Raw genomic sequence first — 20,210 nt, 5'->3', positions numbered from 1 at the left:
TATAAATATTTTATACGTATCTATCAATCTTCCCCTATCTGTCTCTCTATGACTCTACCATCTCCAACTCTAGTCTGCAGCTCATGAATCAGCCTACTTCCTTACTTGTTTGTAATCTCTTGCTCAAACAGAGAGAGCCCAAGCCCTTCTTCTGATGGTCAGATTGTGAGAACTCGGGCTAGTGGGAGCCCCTTGGACTTGGCTTCTCTTGACTTGGCCACATCAGTCCTTGAACTCACTTGCTTTGTGACACAGGAGGCTGGACTCTGCCATTTCTCCAGGGATGCTGGTTTCATTGAGTGGAGAACGGTACTTAGGAACCAAGATCTGGCATCAATTGTGCTCACTGCTGTGGGGATGTTGCTGTTTTTTCCCTGGTCACTTGTGCCAAATTCTCCAACTACAATTCAAAGACACACAGCTTCCCCCTTTCCCTATTTTTAGCTTCCTTTCCCCATAGTAAGAACTGTAATCCCTAAAACATTGATGTGTCTATTCCTTCCTTCCATCATACAACACACAGATAGTGATTTCAGGATTACAACATCAATGCCCTAGAATCCTAGGGCCAAAGTTACTTGAATTCATTATTTTCTTTGTGTGATTATGTTATTAATTTGATATATAGTTAAGTTCATCTTCTTTTTTTCTATTTTTTTTAAGTTTAGAGTTTACATTACATTACTATCTTTTTATTTAATTTTATTTTTTAATGTGTATTGCATGGTTAAAAAGTCAGGACCATATAAAAATATATTCAGGGAAATGTCATTCCCTTCTCTTTTTTCTCCACTGCATTCCCATCAAGTCCCTAAGAGCTACCATTTTCAATTAGTTTTTGTTTTTTTTTTCATTTCTGAATTTCTTTTGCATAATGAATTTCTTAAAATATTTTTATTAAGTGAAAGGTGGCATATTATATACAATCCTTTATACGTTAATTTTTTTTTTTTTGCTTAACCATATATGTTGGAAATCCCTCTATATAGGCCATGTGCTTAACATCCGCTTGTATGATATTCTAGTTTTTTTATCCAGTTTTATATGGATGGACATTTTGGTATTAAAATAATGCTTTGATGAACTTGATAATGAGTAACATTGTGTATGAGGTGGTTGTCGCTGTTCTTTTTTTTTTTTTTTTTTTTGTACTGTGGAATGACATTGCCATTGTAGTATATCCTAGATATAAAAGTACTGGTTCAGAAGATAAATGCACACATTGTTTCATTGGATATGACCAGTTCCCTTTATAAGGCTGTGGCCACCTGGCATCTTCAGGTGTTGGTTAGTTTTCCATTACTGTGACAAAATACCTGAGCTAATCAACTTAGAGAGAGAAGGTTTTATTTCGGCTCCTGGTTTCAGTCCACAGTCAGAGGGTTCAGTTGCTTTGGGGGCCTGTGGCAAGGCAGTGCATTATGGCAGGAAGTATGTGGTAGAGGAAAGCTGTTCATCTCACAGTGGGGAAGTGAAAAAAAGAGAAATGGGAAGGGGCTGGATTCCCAGCACCCTCTTCGAGGGCACCTTAAGACCTAAGACCTCTGCCTAGGCCCACCTTCCAAAGGCTCCACCATGTCTTAACAGCACCACGTTGGGATCCAAGCCCTTAACACATAAGCCTTGGGGGGACATTTCCAGATCCAAACCACGGCAGCCACCCACAATGTGCGACTGTGACTCTGTGCCCAGAGCCTCCCTAACACGTGCTGTCTGGCTTTGAACATAACAGACGAGAAATGGCATTTTGACCCAGTTTTGAGTGACATGAAACCTTCCATGGGTCAGTCCCTCTGCATCTGCTTCTCCAGGACGTGAGCTGTGTCATTCCCAACCATGCTGACACAGTGGGCCTTAGGGTGGGCCTAGCCCTGAGGGTGGTTGGTGACTGTGGCAGCCACCATGCCTTTGGGGACTCTGAGGTCTCCAGAGGGTCACAGCTCCTCACTTCCCCTTTCTCATTCTAGAGGGCCATCAGCCCTGCTCTAGTCCCCACCAGCTGAGGGAGGAATGCTCCATGCACAAAGAAGGCTCTGAGTGGGGAGGGTGACGAGGCTCCTGAGCAATGCCAGAGTCCTGACCTTCTCCACTGTTCAGAGGCCCTGCCAGGCCGAGGACCCTGGGGTGGGAAGGACAGTGGGGGCTGCTGCTGGGGAAGCTGGGGTGGAGACACAGGGCACCCTGTCTTCCAGGATGGTTGGCCCCTGTTTTTGTTGACCCTTTGGCTCAAGGCTCATCTACTCTATCCTCCCCCGCCTGGTTATCTCAGTGACCAGCCTAAAACGCAGAGTGACATGGCACTCCTGGATTAGAAACTTCTTCCAGCTCTCCAGGGCACCAAACCCATTGAGATTTCCCTAACTTTCCCCATGGACCCTCCACTCCCACCTAGCACACCTTTTATCTATGCATCCATCCATCCATCCTTCCACCCATCCATCCATCTATCCATTTGTTGTTAGTTGTCTATTGATACTTAACAAACTATTTCACAACTCAGAGCCAGAAACAGCTATAAACTCACGGTTTCCCATAGTATCTGTGGTGTCTGGTGTTTGGAAGCACCTTCACTGGGTGGTTCTAGTTCGGGATCTCTTGTGAGGCTGTAGTCAAGTTGTGGTCTGGGGCTGCAGTCATCCAAGGCTGGGCTGGGCTGAGGATCCCCTTCTAAATGGGCTGGGCTCACTCACATGACTGGTAATCATGCTGGCTGATGGCAGGAGGCTCCAGTCCTCACCACCTGGGTGTTTCCACATGGCTGCTTGAGTGTCCTAACAAGATGGTGGCTGGCTTCCTCCATAGCAAGTGATCCAAGAAACAGCAGTGTAAAGGCCATAATGACCTAGTCTCTGGAATCAGACACCATCACTTCCTCCACATCTTTACAGGTCTCAGAGTCCAGCCACACTGAAGGGGTCTTTACCTTTTAAAGGAAGGAACATTAAGAAATTTGTGGGCAACCATCCACCTACTTGACAAGCACTGAACTCCTGCTGTATGCCCAGACCAGCGAACAGTTTATTATAGTCCTGAACCTGAAGGAGCAGCAGCATCGCTAGATCAGAGGTGAAAACTCAGAAGTCCCAGCTCCAGGAAGAAGTGTGGATGGGCCAGTGAGCCAGGCAGGGGCTCTGGCGGTCTGGATAGTGGTGCCTGGAAGGAGGACAAGGAGTTTAGGTGAAGCCTCCCAATTTCTAGATGTTGACAACTCTTTCCATGTTAGGCTTTTTAAACTTCTGTTTGCCTGACCTGGCGTGTGCTCGGCCAGTTGGCCAACTCTGATGCAGCCACACCAGATTTCGTAATCTTCCCTGCAAACATTCAGTTGGTCAACAAACATTTGTATGCACTGGGCCCCTTTTCACGCATGGCAGTGGTGAGCTGTGGGTTGAGTCTTTGGCTTGACATACTTTTCCATCTTTCTCCCCATAGTGAACTTGCAATCCTTCTATTTCAGTGCAAATGTCCCTTCCCCTGGAAAACCGCTTCTGGCTTGACCTCGAGGGCGTCACTGGTTTCCTCCTTGAGGCTGCTACCATATCGGTCTCTACGACTCCATCAGTGACCCCTGCCTCCCCACTAGAGGTGAGGTGCTGCTAAGCAGAGGGAGGAAGGTCACCTTGGGTCCAAGGCAGAGGGAGTCTGCAGAGATGCACAGGACTTGCAAAAAGGGGATTCCCTGGTGGGGTTGGGGGGAGGATGAGCAAAACCAGAAGCAGGGAAGCCGCTGCTCAGGGCTGGCAGGGTCCCAGCTCCTTCCCCTCTAGACTCCCCCCTCCCAGCAGCTGCAGGGCTATGACCCCCTCCCCAGATGACCAGGGAGGAGACCCACAGGCCCCAGGAGCCCCAAGCCACCAGGGACCAGAGACAGCTGAACAAGAAGCCCAGGTCCCGGATGAGTCACTGGAGTTTGTCCCACAAAAACAAGGAAGGGCTGGACTGGGACGAAAAGAGGAACAGCAGGACCCAGGGACAGAGGCTAAAGGACTTGTGGGTTGGGACACTGATTGGCCCTCAGTGCCCCCTGCCTCGAGGCCCCCAGCCCCCAATCCTCCTAGAACCCTGACTCTTGGCTTGGGAAACACTGGGAGCCTGACCCTCTCCAGCCCCTGGGCAGCCCCTTGCTGGTGGAAGTCCCTGTGTCCCTGCCCCCTCCTGCTGTCTCTTCAGTAACTAGAAGAATCTTTTTTTGGGGGGGGGGGCGCTGGGGGCTAATCTGGTAATCTGAGCATATTACCACCTCTTTAATTCCCTCTCACCATGGCTTTTTGTGGCTCTAAGGGGAAAATTCGAATTCTCTGGTCTGCAGGCCTCGCCCAGCCCACTCTTCTCTGTCACCCCTGAGCCTGTCACTCGGGCCTCTTCTGAAATGCTCTCCTGCCACAGGGATTTTGCTGTGCTGTTCCTGCGACTGTCCCTCAGGTCTGTCACTAGTGAATGCTCCCGCTCTTTGAGTCTCCGCTTAAGCCCCCAGGGTGGTCCTCCTGGACCCCATTGGCTCCCTCCGATTCCTGCTTTTTTCTCTCCCCCACTAGCCAGCGTGGTGACACTGACCGTCCATGACCCCGGCTACTCAGGAGGTTGAAGGAGGCCGAGGCAGGAGCATCTGGCCTGTGTACCCAGGCCCCTCCTTAGTTTCCTGGAGGAACCCCTCCCTGCTCCAGGAAGACCCGGGTGGAGACACCATCCTGGGCTGCCACCCAGGGGTGGGCACAGAAGCTATTCTAGCCAATCAGAATTTCCTCATTACCCTAGGCACAGAGATTGGGTCACAAGTGGACATGTGGCCAATGGGGGTGACCATTTTGGTGTCAGGAAAAAGTTCCGTCCTCGTGCTAGGACGGCTGCGCTGAGCCCTGGTCCTGCCGTAGGGACCGCGACTTGGCACCAAGTCTCGCTTACGAGACCCTTAGAGCCTCTTTCACCGAAGCGAGGTTGAGTTGAGTTTCTGTCACTTGTAATCAGTGCGGTCACGTCCTTGATGGGGGGGGCCAGTTTTTCCAGGGTGGGGCCCAGGGTTGTCCTACTGTGCCCCGCCGTCCCCTTGCCTGTCATTCACTGACCCCGACTCTCACAGTCGCCACTGCACCACCCTCTGCCCTCCATCCACCCAGGAGAGCACCACTCTCCACCCCGCCTTCTGCAGCTCGGCGTTCATGCTGCTGTGCCCCCTGGGAAACAGATGGCAGAGGCAGAGATGTCCAAGGGATTAATGGGCCAAGGGCCATGATGGTGAAGGGGAGATGGGGCAGGAGAAAGAGAGAGCCACTGGACCCTGGTGCAGACCCGAGGTCTGTTAAAGGAGCCAGGAAAGGAGGAAGATTGGGTGTAAAGAGCTGCAGACTGCAGCGCAGCTCTGAGAAAATCTTATCCAGAAGCCCAACAGGGAGCACTGGCAGAGGTTATTAGAAGAGTCCCACATGAAGATGACGTGTGGAACCCTTGAACTGTGTGGCTCCCCACCAAAACTCACATCAAGGCCTTCACCAGATTGAACTCTCTAGCTTACAGAATCATGAGTTGAATAAAACTCTTTTTTCTCTATAAATGACTTGGTCTCAGGTATTCTATTATAGCAACAGAAAATGGACTAAGACCCTTCCTTATTCACAGTGCCTGATAGGGGCTGCCCAGGAAGCACGCAGCCGTGGCTCAAGTACTGACGCATATCCTGATGGCATCCATGTATCATGGATCCTGTCTTGAAGAGGGCTCTCCATGACCGACATACTGCCTTAGGACCTACTTATTATTACAAGAAGGCTCTGCTTTAGAGCCTGTACCTTCTTCAATGCCCGTCTGCCTTATACATCTTAGACCTCTGATGACACGTAAACATGGACGGCAGCAGCTGTCTGTGCTCTGTGTTGAGGAGGATTCTGAAGTTGCTTCTGGGTTCAACAGGAAGTTCCATGATTGATTCTTGATGTCTCCGTGGGTAGGTGAAGGTAAGTGTATACATGTGTACCAAGTAGTTGGCATCCTTACAGTAGAAACATACATATTTATTGAATAAGTGAATGTAGCCCATAATAGTCTGTTTAAATTAGGCAGCTCCCTTCTCCCAAATAAACCCAACCTCTGGTGAGGTGTCCTTGAACCTGGCCCTGGGAATCCCAAAATCATAGGTAGAACTGCCATTTGCTGAGGATCTACTTTTCCTGGCACTATTTTAAGCTCTTTCAATGCATTTATCTCACGGGATTCTCACAGTCTCTTCCTGAGGAGAGATTATAACTTCCAAGGCTGAGGAAATTCTAGCTCCAAGAAGGGAGGGATCTACCCAGGACCACCCAGAAAATCAGCTGCAGAGACCACCTCCACATCCCTTCTCCATTTTCTCCACTCCACCCTCTGTCAAACAAGTGATGAATTTTGTTATTTCTCAAAATCTAGTGTAGCAATCGGAGCATGATTCAGTCATTCATTTGCCAATGAGAGAGGAAGTGAATGCTTGAATGGTCCTTGGAAAATTCTCTGGAAAGTCCCTGAGAGATGAACTCAGCCCAGTCCCACAGTGGAACCTGCGTATTGGAGGCTGATTTCCCAACCATCGATCCCTAAACATAAACAAACACTATTTCACATCCTGCATATTAAATCTGCCAGGTACCAGGCGCAGGGCAAAGCAAGTTACCTTCACCAACTTATTTAATCCCCCACCACAGTCCCCATGAGGAAGTCTTATTCTGTTTGTTCCTGTGCTTTCCAAAGGATGAATCTGAGATACAGACAGCTTAGCCTCCTCGAGTTCACACATACCATGGGTCCGAACCACACAGGTGTGTGTGTGTGTGTGTGTGTTTGCAGTGTGGGTTGCATGTGAAATTGTATCACGTAGGTAGAGGATATTTTTGGAAGAACATGCATGTGCATAAGGGTATGAAGGGTGTTGGGGTCCAGGGGGTGGACAGGCCTGGTGCTCCTTGTTTATAAACTATCTCATGTCCATTCCTCCTCCTTATTCAATCTAATTCTCTCTTGGGTGACCAGCTATTGCTGGCATGTGCAGTCTTAGTAGGGCCCTGAGCACATGACCCTGTTAGAATCTCTCTTTTCAGGGTTTGAATGTAGCAAGCAGTGGCCCAAGGCAGGGAGAAAGCTTGGGATTCATTCAGGACCCACAGCCACCCAGAGAACAACAGACTCTCTAGAATTGCATGGTTTTGTCCAGTTCTGAAATCCACAGTTTCCTCTTTATCTGGTGATGGACAGTCTCTTCTTCAGCTCTTCAGCTCTACAAATGAGGACAATAATTGAATCTAAACTCGTGACTCATCCATGTAGAAGAGTATCTGCAAGTTCTTTGGGAGAAGTTCTGTCTTGGAGCGTTTGTCTGTCTTGGCGCGATTCCATCGGTCTCTGGGGTTTCTGGTTTGTTCCTGTAGACTCACGGCCCCTGGAGCATCCTGTTTGTCCCTGTGCCTTCCAGAGGGTGGCCCCCAGCCTTCTCACTGATTCTGTGAGCACCTGATACCTTTCCAATCCACACTTTCTCTACTTAACTAAGTTAGAATCTGTTTCTGTTGCCTGCAAGCCCAGAATACTGGCTGTTATGTTAATTCTGTCTCACTGCAGCCTGCAACTCTAAATCCTCCAAACTACGACACCCCCACCCCCAACTCCTGCCGAATTCTGCACCAGACACTAAGTCTCTCTCCTGAACACTAGTGATACCAAAACCCAGCCCAACTCTCCTGTGTGTTGTAGAGGGGTTTGTCATTGCTTAATAAACATCATCGAGGGATCCTCAAGGGCAGTGTGGTGTAGTTAACTATGGGGGGATTGTTAGTCTCCAATGAATGATGAGCAAACAAAGGTCCAAGGGATGTGAAGGAACTTGCCAAAAGTTACGTGGCAAGATGGGGTGGCTCCTAGCTCAGGTTCCCTTTGCTAAAACAGTGTTCACCTATGGGGGTGAGAGTTGGGTCATGGATAAATCTTGGGCTTTGGACGTAACCCTTACTACCATGTTTCTCCTTTTTTCAGTTCTTCACTCAGCCCCAATTTCTTTCACCTTAATGCTGCTCAGGACCTTTGTACATGTTGTTCCCACAGCCTAGAGCTCTGTTTCTCTCCCCAGTCTGCCACCCCACATGAATTCCTCCCTCTCAGAACAAGGCATCCCCTTCCCCTTCTAGATCATCAGTCCTAAGTGATCCCTCCACAGTTCCTAATGCCAACATGCATGTCTTCCCTGCTCAGTAGTCACCTCACTGAGTTATTTTTTTCTGCTTATCTGTGTTTTACCTGTCTTGCCCACTAGATCCTATATTACCTGAGAAGAGAGACTCTGTCTTGTTCTGACCCAGTGCTTGGCACTGCATTTGAGAAATAAATGGATGAATCCCTGAGTCCTCCAACCAGAAATAACTTTGGGCATTTTCTTAGTCCATTTGGATTCCTATAACAAAATGCCTTAGACTGGTGACTTCTAAGCAACAGAAATTTATTTTTCTCAGTTCTGGAGCCTGGGAAGCCCAAGATCAAGGCACAGGAAGTTTGGGTGTCTGGTGGGGGACCTGTGTTCCGCTTCACAGAATGTGCTTTCCAGTTGTGTCCTTAAATGGTAGAGGAGTAAGGCAGCTCTCTGGGGTCCCACCACCACCACCGCCATCAGGTACTGGGGACTGAACCCAGTGTGTGCCCTACTACTGAGCTACATCCCCAGCCTTTTCTCTTTTGAGACAAGGTCTCCCTCAGTTGTCCAGGCTGGTCTTAAACTTGTGATCCTACTGCCCTTGCCACATCATCAGGCTGAGGACACATCCCTTTGAAGAGGGCTGTGCCCTGGTCATCTAATCACCCAATGCATTTAGCTTTCACACCACAGAAACCATCACCTAGTTGCTCATTCTCTCTCCTGTAGGAACAATGGCCCCAAGTCAGAACATGGCACTTTCAAACAGACATCATCATCTCAAAGTCCTGAACTGGGCAGTCTAGATGAGCAGAGGAGTTCACAGAGGAACCCCCTGAGGGCAGAAGCCCAAGGCTTCAATCCAATTTAAGAGGTGGGTCCTGAGTGGCCATGGGGCTGCGACCCCAGCTTCCTGGGAGGCCGAGGCAGGAGGATCGCAAGTTCCAGGCCAGGCTGGGGGGCTTAGCAAGACCCTGTCTCAAAACTAAAATTCTGAAAAAGGGGCGTTCCGTGGAGGAGTGCTCGCCTGGCGCTGCGAGGCCCTGGGGTTCACCCCCGACTTGGAGGGGGAAGAAAACCACCATCACCATCACCATCACCGCCACCGCCACCGCCACCGCCACCCCCACGCCCCCTCCCCTTTGCACAGCTGGAGAGACGGAGGCTCCTGTGACTGCTGGACGCGGAGGAGGGGACGCTGGCCGGCTCGCCTCTGCCCGGGACTGCTCGGGCGGGCGCCATGGGGAGCGGGCGGAGCGGCTCCAGTTCTCTTGGCAGCCGGCGCGCGAGGGGCGGGCGGGGCGCCTGGTTCTCATCACGGCGGCGGCGGGCGGGGGGCGAGGCGCCGGCACAAAGGGGCCGCTGTCCCGCCCGCCCCCCGCTCGGACCTCGGCCCGCGCCCGCCCCGCCCCTGCGCCGCCCTCGCTCTCGGTCCCCGGCTCCGCGCGGCTCTCCCGCCCCAGCCGCTGTCCCGGGCCCGGATCGGCCCTCGCAGATGGAGCTGGGGTCAGCGCCCCGGGCCGGCCAGTCCCGCTGTCCCCGGGGCTAGGCCTGGCGGCTGCACGGGAGGACCACACCCCCGACCCACAGACCTGAGCGCAGGAGAGGAGCCGAGAGGAGCCCAGAGGAGCGCCGTCCCGTCACCATGGTAACGCTGCCCAGGCTGGACCACCCCGCTTGCTCCTTTCTCCCCTAACCCCGGGGCCCCTGGGCGGTGCCGCGACCCTTACCGACCACCCTCGGTGCCTGGCCAGGAGTCCACGCCTAACCGCCCCAACCCCAGCGCGGGTCCCTTCCTTGGCCAAGTTCTCCCTGGGCCTCTCCAGGCGTGAGATGGATGGACGAAGGGACGATGTGTTAACTTTCCTATTGTCCCAACCCAGAGTCAAGGGCTAAAGTTGAACCCTAGCTCTGCGGGGCCTCCGACAAAGCTTGGGGTGGTTTTGCATTTTAGATGTGGGGCAGATGGTCAGCTAGGCACGATTCCACCGTGGGGTTTGGGTGGAGAGGGGCCCAGCCAAGCAGGGCAGGGAGGACTCATGGTGCAATGGTGCAGAGGGCAAAAGGGACTGCTTCCCCAAACTCGGAATGGGTCTGCTGTTTTAGACCCAGGGCTGGAAAGTCTGATGTCCTGACACGGGGTGCTCTGGGAAGAATGAGGGAGGGTTACCTGGGGGGGGGGCAGAGGAAGGGGAATACCTCCACACCTGGGCCTTCCAGACTGGCACCTCCAGAAGGCTGGGACACTCTGGGAGAGTTGTGTATGTGTGTTGGTGCCAGAATCTGGACACGGAAAATGAAAGAAAATACTGTTTTCAAAGACTCCCAGCTCAGCTCCAGACAGGCCCAGGAGCCCCGGGCAGATTCACAGGAACCATTTTCTTAATCAGGGGATTTGGAAAGCGGCTGTGAAGACAGACCAGGGCTTTAACTCCTCGACTGCCATCCATCAGGCTGAGTTTGTGTGGGTTTTCATTCATGTGCACACCCACACAGAGGAATTCTGCACAGAAGTGGGTTCACACACACACACACACACACACACACACACGCACTCACGGAGCACACCCAACACACTCCCATTGACTCACACAGCTCCACACATGTGCCTCCTCATATAAGCAACCCTTGTCCACCTGCTCTCCCATGCTGCCAAAATGTGGGTATATACCTGCAAAACCAGGTGCCTAAATCACACCAGCAGGACACACTGCCATACATTGCCCTTGGAGCTATTCGAAAATAACCATTACAAACTAGTTGTTATTTACCTCTCCCTACAGGCAAGACCTTCCACTATGTATGTGGGAGTTCATGTCATACCAATGTCATTCACACCAATGTGTGTGTGTGTGTATGTGTATGTGCGCATGTGTGTATGTGCACACGTGTGCAACTGGAGATTGAACCCAGGGGTGCTCTACCACTGAGCTACATCCCCAACCATTTTTATTCTTTATTCTGAGACAGGGTCTCACTGAGTTGCCCACACTGACCTTGAACTTGCCATTCTTCTGCTTTACCTCCTGAGTCACTGGGGTTACAGGAATGTGCTGCTATGCTGGGCTTACACCAACTCTTAGGAGTAGATCGCTGATATCTCTACCCTACAGGCCGGGGCCTTTGCTCTGGGAGCTTAGGTGACTATCCAAAGTCACTCCACCAGGAAGTGCAAGTCAGGGCAGGCTGAATTCTAAACCTGCATCCAGCTGTACTGCCACCCCAAGCCACACCTGCACAAGGGGTGTTTGCCCACCTCTCCTGGCTGGACCTAATCTAGTTATTAGTTTTAGAATCCAGACACCCCTCACCAAACCCCAGATACTTAGATTAAGGGTCAGTCACTGGGCTGGGCCTCTCAAAGACTCAACATCTCTTTCTTCATTGGGTACAATGGGCAGATTTTCCTACCTTTCTGTCTTTATATATTAGAGATTATAATCTGTCCATTTTTCTGGCCTTACCTACCCACTCCAGCCACTCAGGCCTTGGTTTAGAAGCTCTTATGGTTTATGAGCCCCTTCTGCCCCAGGGCCTTTATACATACTGTACCTCCTGGGAGAAGAAGCACATTTACCTAAGGAATGCTTATTCATCCCGGAAATCTCCACCCAAGTATCATCTTAGCAAAGCCTCCCGACTCCCCTGGCCCTTGCTGTAGCCTGCCAGAGTCTCCTCCCTCATGGCCTCCATTACAGTAGTAATTTTTGTGGAATGCTTTGATTAATGATTGTCCAGTGTTCAGGGACGGCTCAGTGTTGGAGATTCTTACAGTAAAGGGGTTTAGGGCTCATCCATTTCCACACTTCCCAAATTTCAGTATCTATGGAAAAACTTATGAATCCAATTATCTGACCAAATATTGTAAAAGTTGCATGCGATGGCACACACCTGTAATCCCAGTGGCTTGGGAGGCTGAGGCAGGAGGATCATGAGTTCACAGCCAGCCTCAGCAACCTAGCAAGGCCATAGCAACTCAGTGAGACTCAAATTAAATACAAAAAAAGGGCTGGGCATGTGGCTCAGTGGTCAAGGGCCCCTGAATTCAATGTCTGGTACAAAAAAAGTTCATATATATATATATATATATATGATAAATAAAAAGTAACTGTAAAAATCTATGCAATGAGGGCAGATCTGTGTTAGTCAGTTCTGGCTGGATGAGGCTGACTGTGGACCCTTCCTCAAATCCCTGAGGCCTGGTTTCATCTGCCAAGGGGAGTAATGATGAGGTGTCTGAGACTCTCCTGGGTGTCGACAGGAGGCCTGGAGAGGAGTGGAGTAGGTTTCTTGCTGTGATTTCACATCAAGTCTGAGTCCTCCCAAGATGGTCTTGTGGGCCACCTGCAATTCCATCCCACACTTTGAGAAAAGCTGCTCAAATCCGGTTCAATTCACTCCACATTGCCAAGGAGCCTACTACGTGGTGGTCCCTACCCAGCCCCTATTTGGACGAGGCCCTTTCGGCCTCAAGGTCCCCAGGGAGTGCAGGCCTGTTCACTAAGGGTCCTGAGCTGTCTGATGGGTGGTGGGAGGCCCCTCTTCCTGGAACCACGTGTGTCCTGGAAGGCTCAAGAGAAGCAACGCAGACCACTGGGCTCTGAAGCATAAACAGGAGCTTGCCCAGTCCAGGGAGGGGTGCAGGGTAAAGGGAGGCAGGGCCGCATCCAGGCAGCCCTTCCTTAGTTGGGGTCCCCACCTTGGATTCCAGTAGGGAGATTTTAGGTGGCACTTGGGTGACCATTTTTTATTTTACAGCTTTTCATCTTAATGAGTGTTAGGGGGGTTTTAAATAGCAGAAACACATGACAATCAATAAAAATAAATTCAAGTTGCAAACGAATAGACAAAAAGAAAAATACTAAGCAAATCATCATAAATCTCTATCAAGCAAATAATAAATTAGGATATGCAAGAAAACCTCTTGTGTGTGGCCCATCCATGACTGGAAAGCCCTGGCTAGAGCATGCAGTGTGTCTAGAAGAAGTAGGACAGGAATGCTGGGAGCTGACTGGTGACTCCAAGCACCAGCCCAAACTGGATCTCTGTGTGAGAAAGACCACTATCGGGGGGCAGAGGGGAACCTGGACTGGTTCTCAGTTTTATACCCCAGCTCTGCCATTTATTAGCAGGAAAGTTGTGGGCATAGTTTTTCAACCTGTGAAATGGGAACAAAACATCTGGCCCATAGAATTATTAGGATGGTAAAATACAATGATCATGGGAATTGCTTGGCACGGGCCTGGCTCCAGAGACTCACTTTTGTAAGAAGCAGCGCCCACTGCAATTATTGTTATGTGGCTTGGGTGGGAGATGGCGCACCCCAGGGCAGAGGCAAAGGGGAGAGGGAGAGAAAGGAACGGATACAAGAGTAAGGCTCAAGGCAGGGGCAGTGGCGCAAGCCTGTAATCCTGGTGGCTCAGGAGGCTGAGGCAGGAGGATGGAGAGTTCAAAGCCAGCCTCAGCAATGGCAAGGTGCTAAGCAACTCAGTGAGACCCTGTCTCTAAACACAATACAAAAGAGGGCTGGGGATGTGGCTCAGCGGTGGAGTGCCCCTGAGTTCAATTCCCGATAACTGCCCCCCCTCAAAAAAAAAAAAAAAAACTAAGGCTCGGAGACGAGAAGTGACTTGCTGGAGGTTACTCAGGCGATACCCAGTAGAGCTGGACTTGAACGTGGGTCTTCTGGGGCCGGCTCACTTCTTGGTTCACTGTGTCTGGGCTGTTTATTCAGTTTTGAAAGTCTTTTGTTGTTGTTGTTGTTGTTTTAAATAAAGAGCCAATTCTCTCTCATATCTCCGCCCCCACACACAAATAAAAAAAGGGCTTAGTGCAGGGAAGTGAGCGAGAACTTGAGAAGTGAGCAGAAATGCTGGATTCAGCACCTCAGCCTGGGCCAGTTCACGAGGAGTGTCCCGGGTAGTTGAGTCCAGAGATCACAACCCGATACCTGCTGGGCTGCACCTGGCTCACAGATGGGTTTGGAGAGGTTTGACCAGGCACAGGGGCCACAGCCATGAGTGGCTGATGCCGATGAAATGGGTGTTGCCCCAGGCCCCACGGCTCCCTATTGCTTCCCTGATGGTCTGGGACAGTGACCGTCAGGGGTCCCTCTCCAAGGGCTGGAGGGGTTGCTTTCTCGACTTAGACCACTTCTGTCTTCCATATCACCTGGTGGCTCCCTGAAGACCTATGAGTCTGTGGCTACTGGTTTAGGTGTCCCTGGACCCGAGGCAGAAAGACACATCATTGGAAGTTTTCTCAGCAGCTAAGGTCAACTGGTCCCATTGAGAAACCACCTCCTGGCTCCAAACCTTCCTGAACCCGATTTCGCTTTGAATTCTAGCATGTTCCTACCAGAAGAAGGGTCCTTGGAGACCGATATGCTCAGTGCTTCCCTTTTATGGGGGGTGTGGGGGGGAACCGAGGTCCAGTTCACTGGCCAGTCGGGGGCAGAACCTCCCCTTCCCCAGGCATCTCTGCCCAGATGGAAGGCAGCCCTGGGGCTCCTCCCACCCACCTCAGCTCTTCTCTTCTGAGGTGATGCTAAATCCTTCGCCTGTTGGACTAAATGGATAAACTGGACCTTTAAGAAAAGTTCAGCCCACGTCTCTGAAGGCCCAGCTAACAACATCTGGAGAGACCATTTAAAAAAGGAGGGAGGCAGCCTTCCAAACACATGCAGACACACCCTCCCATCATAAAAGCTATAGGAGCTGATTATAGAACACTGGAAAATGCAGCACACTAGGAAGAAAATTCAAATACGGCCCCTACCTGCCCTCCCCCCTCCCCTCCCTGGGGTGACTACAGTGAACACTTTACTGAATGCCACTTGGACTTTTCCTAGGCTCACACACACTCTGAAGATCACACTGTATGGAAATTTTTCTTTAAAACAACTACACTGGTCAGCAGTATGTGGGGAGGGGGTTTGGCCATGAAGGAGCCTCTTTGTGGGGTGGCAGAAATCTGTTGCGTATTGATCTGGATAATGGTTTCAGAAGTCTGTCTTTAGGTCCAAATGTATAGTCCTGTACATTTTTTATTTATTTGATTCATTTGATAAAAAAATAATACAACAGTAATAGAGGCTCATTACAAAGACATGAAAATAGACTTGTACGAACACAGCTGCTCCCTGCGCAGATGCAGCGTCTGTAGTAGGTGGTTTCTAGGTGTCCCCGCACAGACAAGGTGCCCACGTCAGTAGGAACGATGGCCCCAAGTCAGAGCACCTGTCAGCGTCTGCTGGGGCACAGGTGGGCTCCTTCTCTGGCCTGGAGTGCGGAGGGGGCGGGCGGCAGCTTTGACTTAGCTCCTGGTTCAGCTTCTCTCCTGCTGGGAACAGTGAAGGGTCCTGCCAGGCTGCCTCTCTGGGAACTAATGGAAACAAGTCTATTAAGTTTCATGGAAATCATTTCGAGGGCTCCACGTCTCGCCGATGTGTTTGGGTTCCTGTGGCCCCGGGCTGGGCTGATTGGGATGGCGAGTGGCCGAGGCTCCCCTTTCCCTGTGCGCTTCCCTGACAGCCGTGAGCCCCTGGGGTTCAGGCCTGGAGCAGGCAGCGTGCTGGCCAAGAACACCGAGTCCTGGGAACTTGGATCGGGCTCCGCTTTGCTGGCTGCCCCTTAAATGGTTACAGTGTGTGGTGAGCAGAGCCAATTTGTCAAAGCCAAGGGCACCTCAGACTGCCAGGCTCGCTCTTCCAGAAGTAAACAGTTTCCTGAGGCACGGTGGAGACAGGGAAGGACAGGGTGCTGGGCAGGCCACCCTTGGGCTGGTGCCTCCAGGCAGAACAAACAGCTGGAGGCGTCCGTCCATCTGTCCGGGATGGCGCTGCTCCCTGTGTGCGTCAGCCAGAGAAGGTGAGTTGAGGGCCTGGCACAGTGGGTGCCTGGAGCCTGCTGTTATCCCTGGGGTGACAGTAGTGGACTCAGGAAGGCACAAGAAAGGAACTTGGACCTCAGCTTCGCCTGGCAGGCTGAATCAGCATCAATTACAATGAAAACATGAACTGCAGCAGCCCCCACTCCTTCCCAGAGAGCAGTTCCCACCAGGGCAGGGTGGGAGGCAGGATCCTGATCACACATGGGGAAACCGAGGCTCCAAGAGGGAGGAGAGTTTGGCCCGCTGTTTCCTAGTGGTTGAAGCACTGCAGTCAGCTGCAGAGACGACCTCACGTAGGTCTCTGGCCAGAACTTACCAACCAGGAACCACGTGGTCAGACAAGCCCTTCCGAGTTCTCTGATCTTCTGCAGACTTAGGAAGCCTTCCCCTGGCGATCAGATGTCTTTACCGCCTCCCTAATGTGCTGCAGTCTGGCTTTGGGAGAAAGGAAGAGACTGGCCGAGCCTTTGGGAAGTGTCCAAAACAAGACAAACAGGCAGCCCAGCTCAATCTGCATGGGAGGAAAGAGGCCCAGAGAGGGTAGGGACCTACTCAAGGCTGCGCAGCGAGGTAGAAGCCAAGAGAGCCAAGGTCCCAGCCTAAAGGATTGAGTGTGTGTGTTCACAGAGGGTAGATGCTGCCTTGACTTCCCATCCTTCCTCCTGCGGTCCTCAGGGTTGCTTGGGGTGACAAATGTCAGGGTTTAACCTTGCTGAGTGAGGGTTGGGAGAGTGGGAAGAAGGTACCTGCTGTTCTGCCACCCTGAAGATCCTTCTCTGCAGCTCGCTGTGCAAATAGCTCCTGCTGGGCTCTGTCACTCTTAGTGCCCTCTGTCACTAAGTCCCTGACAGCCAGGCATCCCTGAGAGCCCTTGCCATGACAGTACCAGGTCCACCTTCCTTCAGAACGGCTGCGACATTCTTCCATTCCCCCTTCTTCAAAGTCTCTCTTTTATTTCCCTGTATTCGGGGTCTTCGTTTATAGAAAGGGCCCCTCTCCTAAATAAGCTCTATGCTGGGTTTTTATTTCCATCTCCCTTGGCACCTCAGCAATCGATGGACCAGAGTTTGTGGTCAGTCAGGGGCAACCAGCATGGCTTCCATTACACTATTTGAGAGTAGAAAATCGAAGCCTGCGGACCCACTTGCTGCAGATGGTTGACAGTCTCTGGCCTGTTTTACAAATGGAAAAAAAAAAATGTGGTTCAGGGAAGACTATTTTCCTGCTTCCAAATTTGCTGAGCACCTATTTTGTGCCAGGCCCTGGATCAGGTGTGGAGGACCCAGGGGTGAATCGGCGCCAGCGTGCGCTGTGCTGGCTTTCTATTGCTGCTGTCACCAATGGTCACACCTGCAGGAGTTGAGAGCAGCACGGCTTTATCAGCCCGCAGTCCTGCAGACCCCAAGTCTGACATGGGTCTTGCAGGCCTAAAACCACCGTGTGGGCCGGGCTGCATTCTTTCCTAAAGGCTCTAGGGGAGAATTCCTTTGCTTGCTCTTTACAGAGAGCTGCCCACATTCCCTGGCTCTTCCTGCCTGTTCAACGCCAGCAACTTGGCATCTCTCTGACCTTTTTGCTTCCACAGTCGCATTCCCTCTGTCTTCTGGACTATCCCCTCCCCCTCCTTTTTTTTTTTTTTTTTTTTTTTTTTTTGGTACTGGGTATTGAACCTAGGGGCACTTTTTACCACTGGACCTTTTTATTTTTCATTCAAATTCGTCTCATTAAGTTGCTGACACTGGCCTTGAACTTGCAACCCTCCTGCCTCAGCCTCCAGAGTCACTGGGCTTAGAGGCATGTACCACCCCACCTGGCTCCTCTCCCCCTTTTGCAAAGCCCTCTCAGTATCCTGGGCCCACTTGAGACTCCAAGAGAATCTCTTCGTTTTCTGGATGTATGATCCAGAATGGCAACCTTCATTCCATCTGCAACCTTAATCCCCTTTTGCCTGTTAAGTGACCCAGTCACAGATCCCAGGGGATAGGAGGTGGGCATCTTTGAGGGCTACTCTGCCTACTCTTAGGGATCCAGAAATCACAGTGGGAACTGCTATGAGAGGGACACAGAGGAGGGGACACCTGACCCTTCAAGGGCTGACCTGAGTCTTGGAGAATAAGGAGCTGGCCAGGTGAGGGGGCAATGGAAGAGGAAGGAACAGCAAGGGCAAAGGCCTGAGGGGACAAGAGAGTACCATGCCATCGTGGTGAGGCATGGAGAGGCTGGGCCTGCACGGTGCCGGGTCCAGGTGCTGGACACGGGGCTGCACGCGTCCTGAAGGCAAGGAGGAGCCCTTGAGGACCGCTGAGCAGAGGGCTGACATGTGGGAAATGTCACTCTGGGTCCCTGGCGGAGGTCGCTGCAGGGAGGAGGGCCCGAGGCCAGCATCCAAAGTGAGGTGATTCCCGGGAAGAGGTGATGGAGACCCAGCTCGGTCAAGGGCAGGGGACAGGCTGGTGGCAGGAGAAGGCAGCTCAACACGCGGGTTCTGGTCTCCTAGTCTGACGGGATGTTGGGACGTCCCTGGGCAGGGAGGGGGTGGAGGAGGAGCAGGTTTGGGAAGCTGTCCCTGAGTGGGGTGTGAGCCAGGGGGAGGGGATAGGAGTGGCCGGCAGCATTAGCAGGGGCCTGAGTCACGGAGACCTGGGAGGTCACAGAAAGTGCCCACTGCCCTTGTCGTGGTTGCTACCATTACTTTTTCATCCTCTCCTTCTGTCCCCCCAGGACCCTCCGTCCCTAGATGCCGCCATCCAGCACGCCTTGGCTGGCCTCTATCCCCCTTTTGAGGCCACAGCACCTACGGTCCTGGGTCAGGTGTTTCGGCTCCTGGACTCTGACTTCCAGGGAGACGGGTTGAGCTTCCTCTTGAATTTCCTGATCCCTGCCAAGCGCCTGTGTGAGCAAGTTCGCGAAGAAGCCTGTGTAAGTGGGGAGGGCGGTGGCGCCAGGGACAGTCTGTCCCAGAGGGCCAGGGGCTGGAGGGGAGCAGAAGCAGGTGGGCAGGGGGGTGTGTTGACTCATAGAAGAACTGAGGACATGGATGGTTTTCCACATATCATTGCTTGTCAGCTCCCAAGTGGAGCAGGAGGGCACTTGGCCCTTATCCTCTGACATCTGGGAGTCAATTACAGTGTACTTCCACCAGCAGGAGGATCTGCTGCTGAGAGGCATCTGGGGATCCTGGTCCTTAGGAGCCTGCCTGGGGCCTGGCATCCTGGCCATCACCAGGCTGCCTTGGCCAAAGTGGGGCACTTCCATGGAGATTTCAGAGAATGCCTCTTAGGTTTCCTGGAGTCCCTGAATTATTAGAATGTGCACTTTCAACTGTGGAAACCCCTCAAACATAGATCCCAGGAGGGCCTCTTCCATGGAAAAACAGAAAAAAAAATTAGGCAAAACTTATGGGATACAAATGACAGAGTCCCCTCTCAGACCAGACCTGAGCTACCCTTGCAGACCCCTCAGTCTCCGCTTCTCTGCTTTCCAGCATCTTCTGATAAGCTGGGTCTCCCAAAGGTTGCAGCTCAAGGAAATGAACTAACTCTTCCTCAGCAGCTGCAGATAGGAAAAAAAAAAATCTCAAGGAAGGATCTTGATTGGCCAGATTTGGGTCACATGTCCATTCCTGAACCAATCACTGTGGCCAAAGGAATGGGGGCATCAAGATTGATGAAGCTGGAGTCATATGCCCACCTCCTTGGTCAGGGGATGAGACTTTTTTCAAAAAAGGGTGGGGAGTTCCTTGAGGTCCCTAAGAAGATCAAGCCCTCTGATGCCTACAGCATCACACCCGTCACTGGTTTGCTAACCGCTTCCTGTTATTTAATACCTGCTGCCTGAGACCCCAGGGTCAAGAACCACAAAGGACCACCGTCCCCCACCCCTGGCCAGTCTTGCTCACTGCCTGTCAGGGACATAGCTCATGAGGAGCAAAGCATAAGGGTGGGGACTGTGTGTGTCGTTTAGGAACCAGGATGGAGATGGTTGGAACCAAAAAGAGAGAGAGATCATCCCTCCCAGCTGTGCCACACAGCACCTGGCAAACGGGAACCCTCAGTGCACAGGAACTGGCCTTATAGGAGGGAGGTGTCTCTGGAGACCTCAGGAGGCTTCCACACGTCCGTCCGTGCTGACATTAGTTCATGGCGATCCTCCCCCATCCTTCTCCCTGATAAGCTTCGCA

General features: G+C 51.8%; 1 protein-coding gene across 2 annotated transcripts in view; it reads left to right on the top strand.

The window, feature by feature from the left end:
- The first annotated feature begins 9,573 nt into the window (after positions 1 to 9,573).
- The window catches only part of Kiaa1755 (KIAA1755 ortholog), a 36,274-nt gene continuing 25,637 nt past the window's right edge, over positions 9,574 to 20,210 (top strand). For both annotated transcript variants that reach the window (XM_026383296.2, XM_077799941.1), the window contains exons 1-2: positions 9,574 to 9,788; positions 18,752 to 18,949. In XM_026383296.2, coding sequence (XP_026239081.2) covers positions 9,786 to 9,788; positions 18,752 to 18,949 — 201 coding nt within the window. In that variant the 5' untranslated portion in view covers positions 9,574 to 9,785. The remainder of the gene's footprint in view (positions 9,789 to 18,751; positions 18,950 to 20,210) is intronic.

This window comes from Urocitellus parryii, chromosome 6 (genome assembly GCF_045843805.1).
Source record: "Urocitellus parryii isolate mUroPar1 chromosome 6, mUroPar1.hap1, whole genome shotgun sequence".
Lineage (NCBI taxonomy): Eukaryota > Metazoa > Chordata > Mammalia > Rodentia > Sciuridae > Urocitellus > Urocitellus parryii.
The sequence above is the reverse complement of the archived record's forward strand: the minus strand, read 5'-3'. Positions and strand labels throughout refer to the sequence as shown.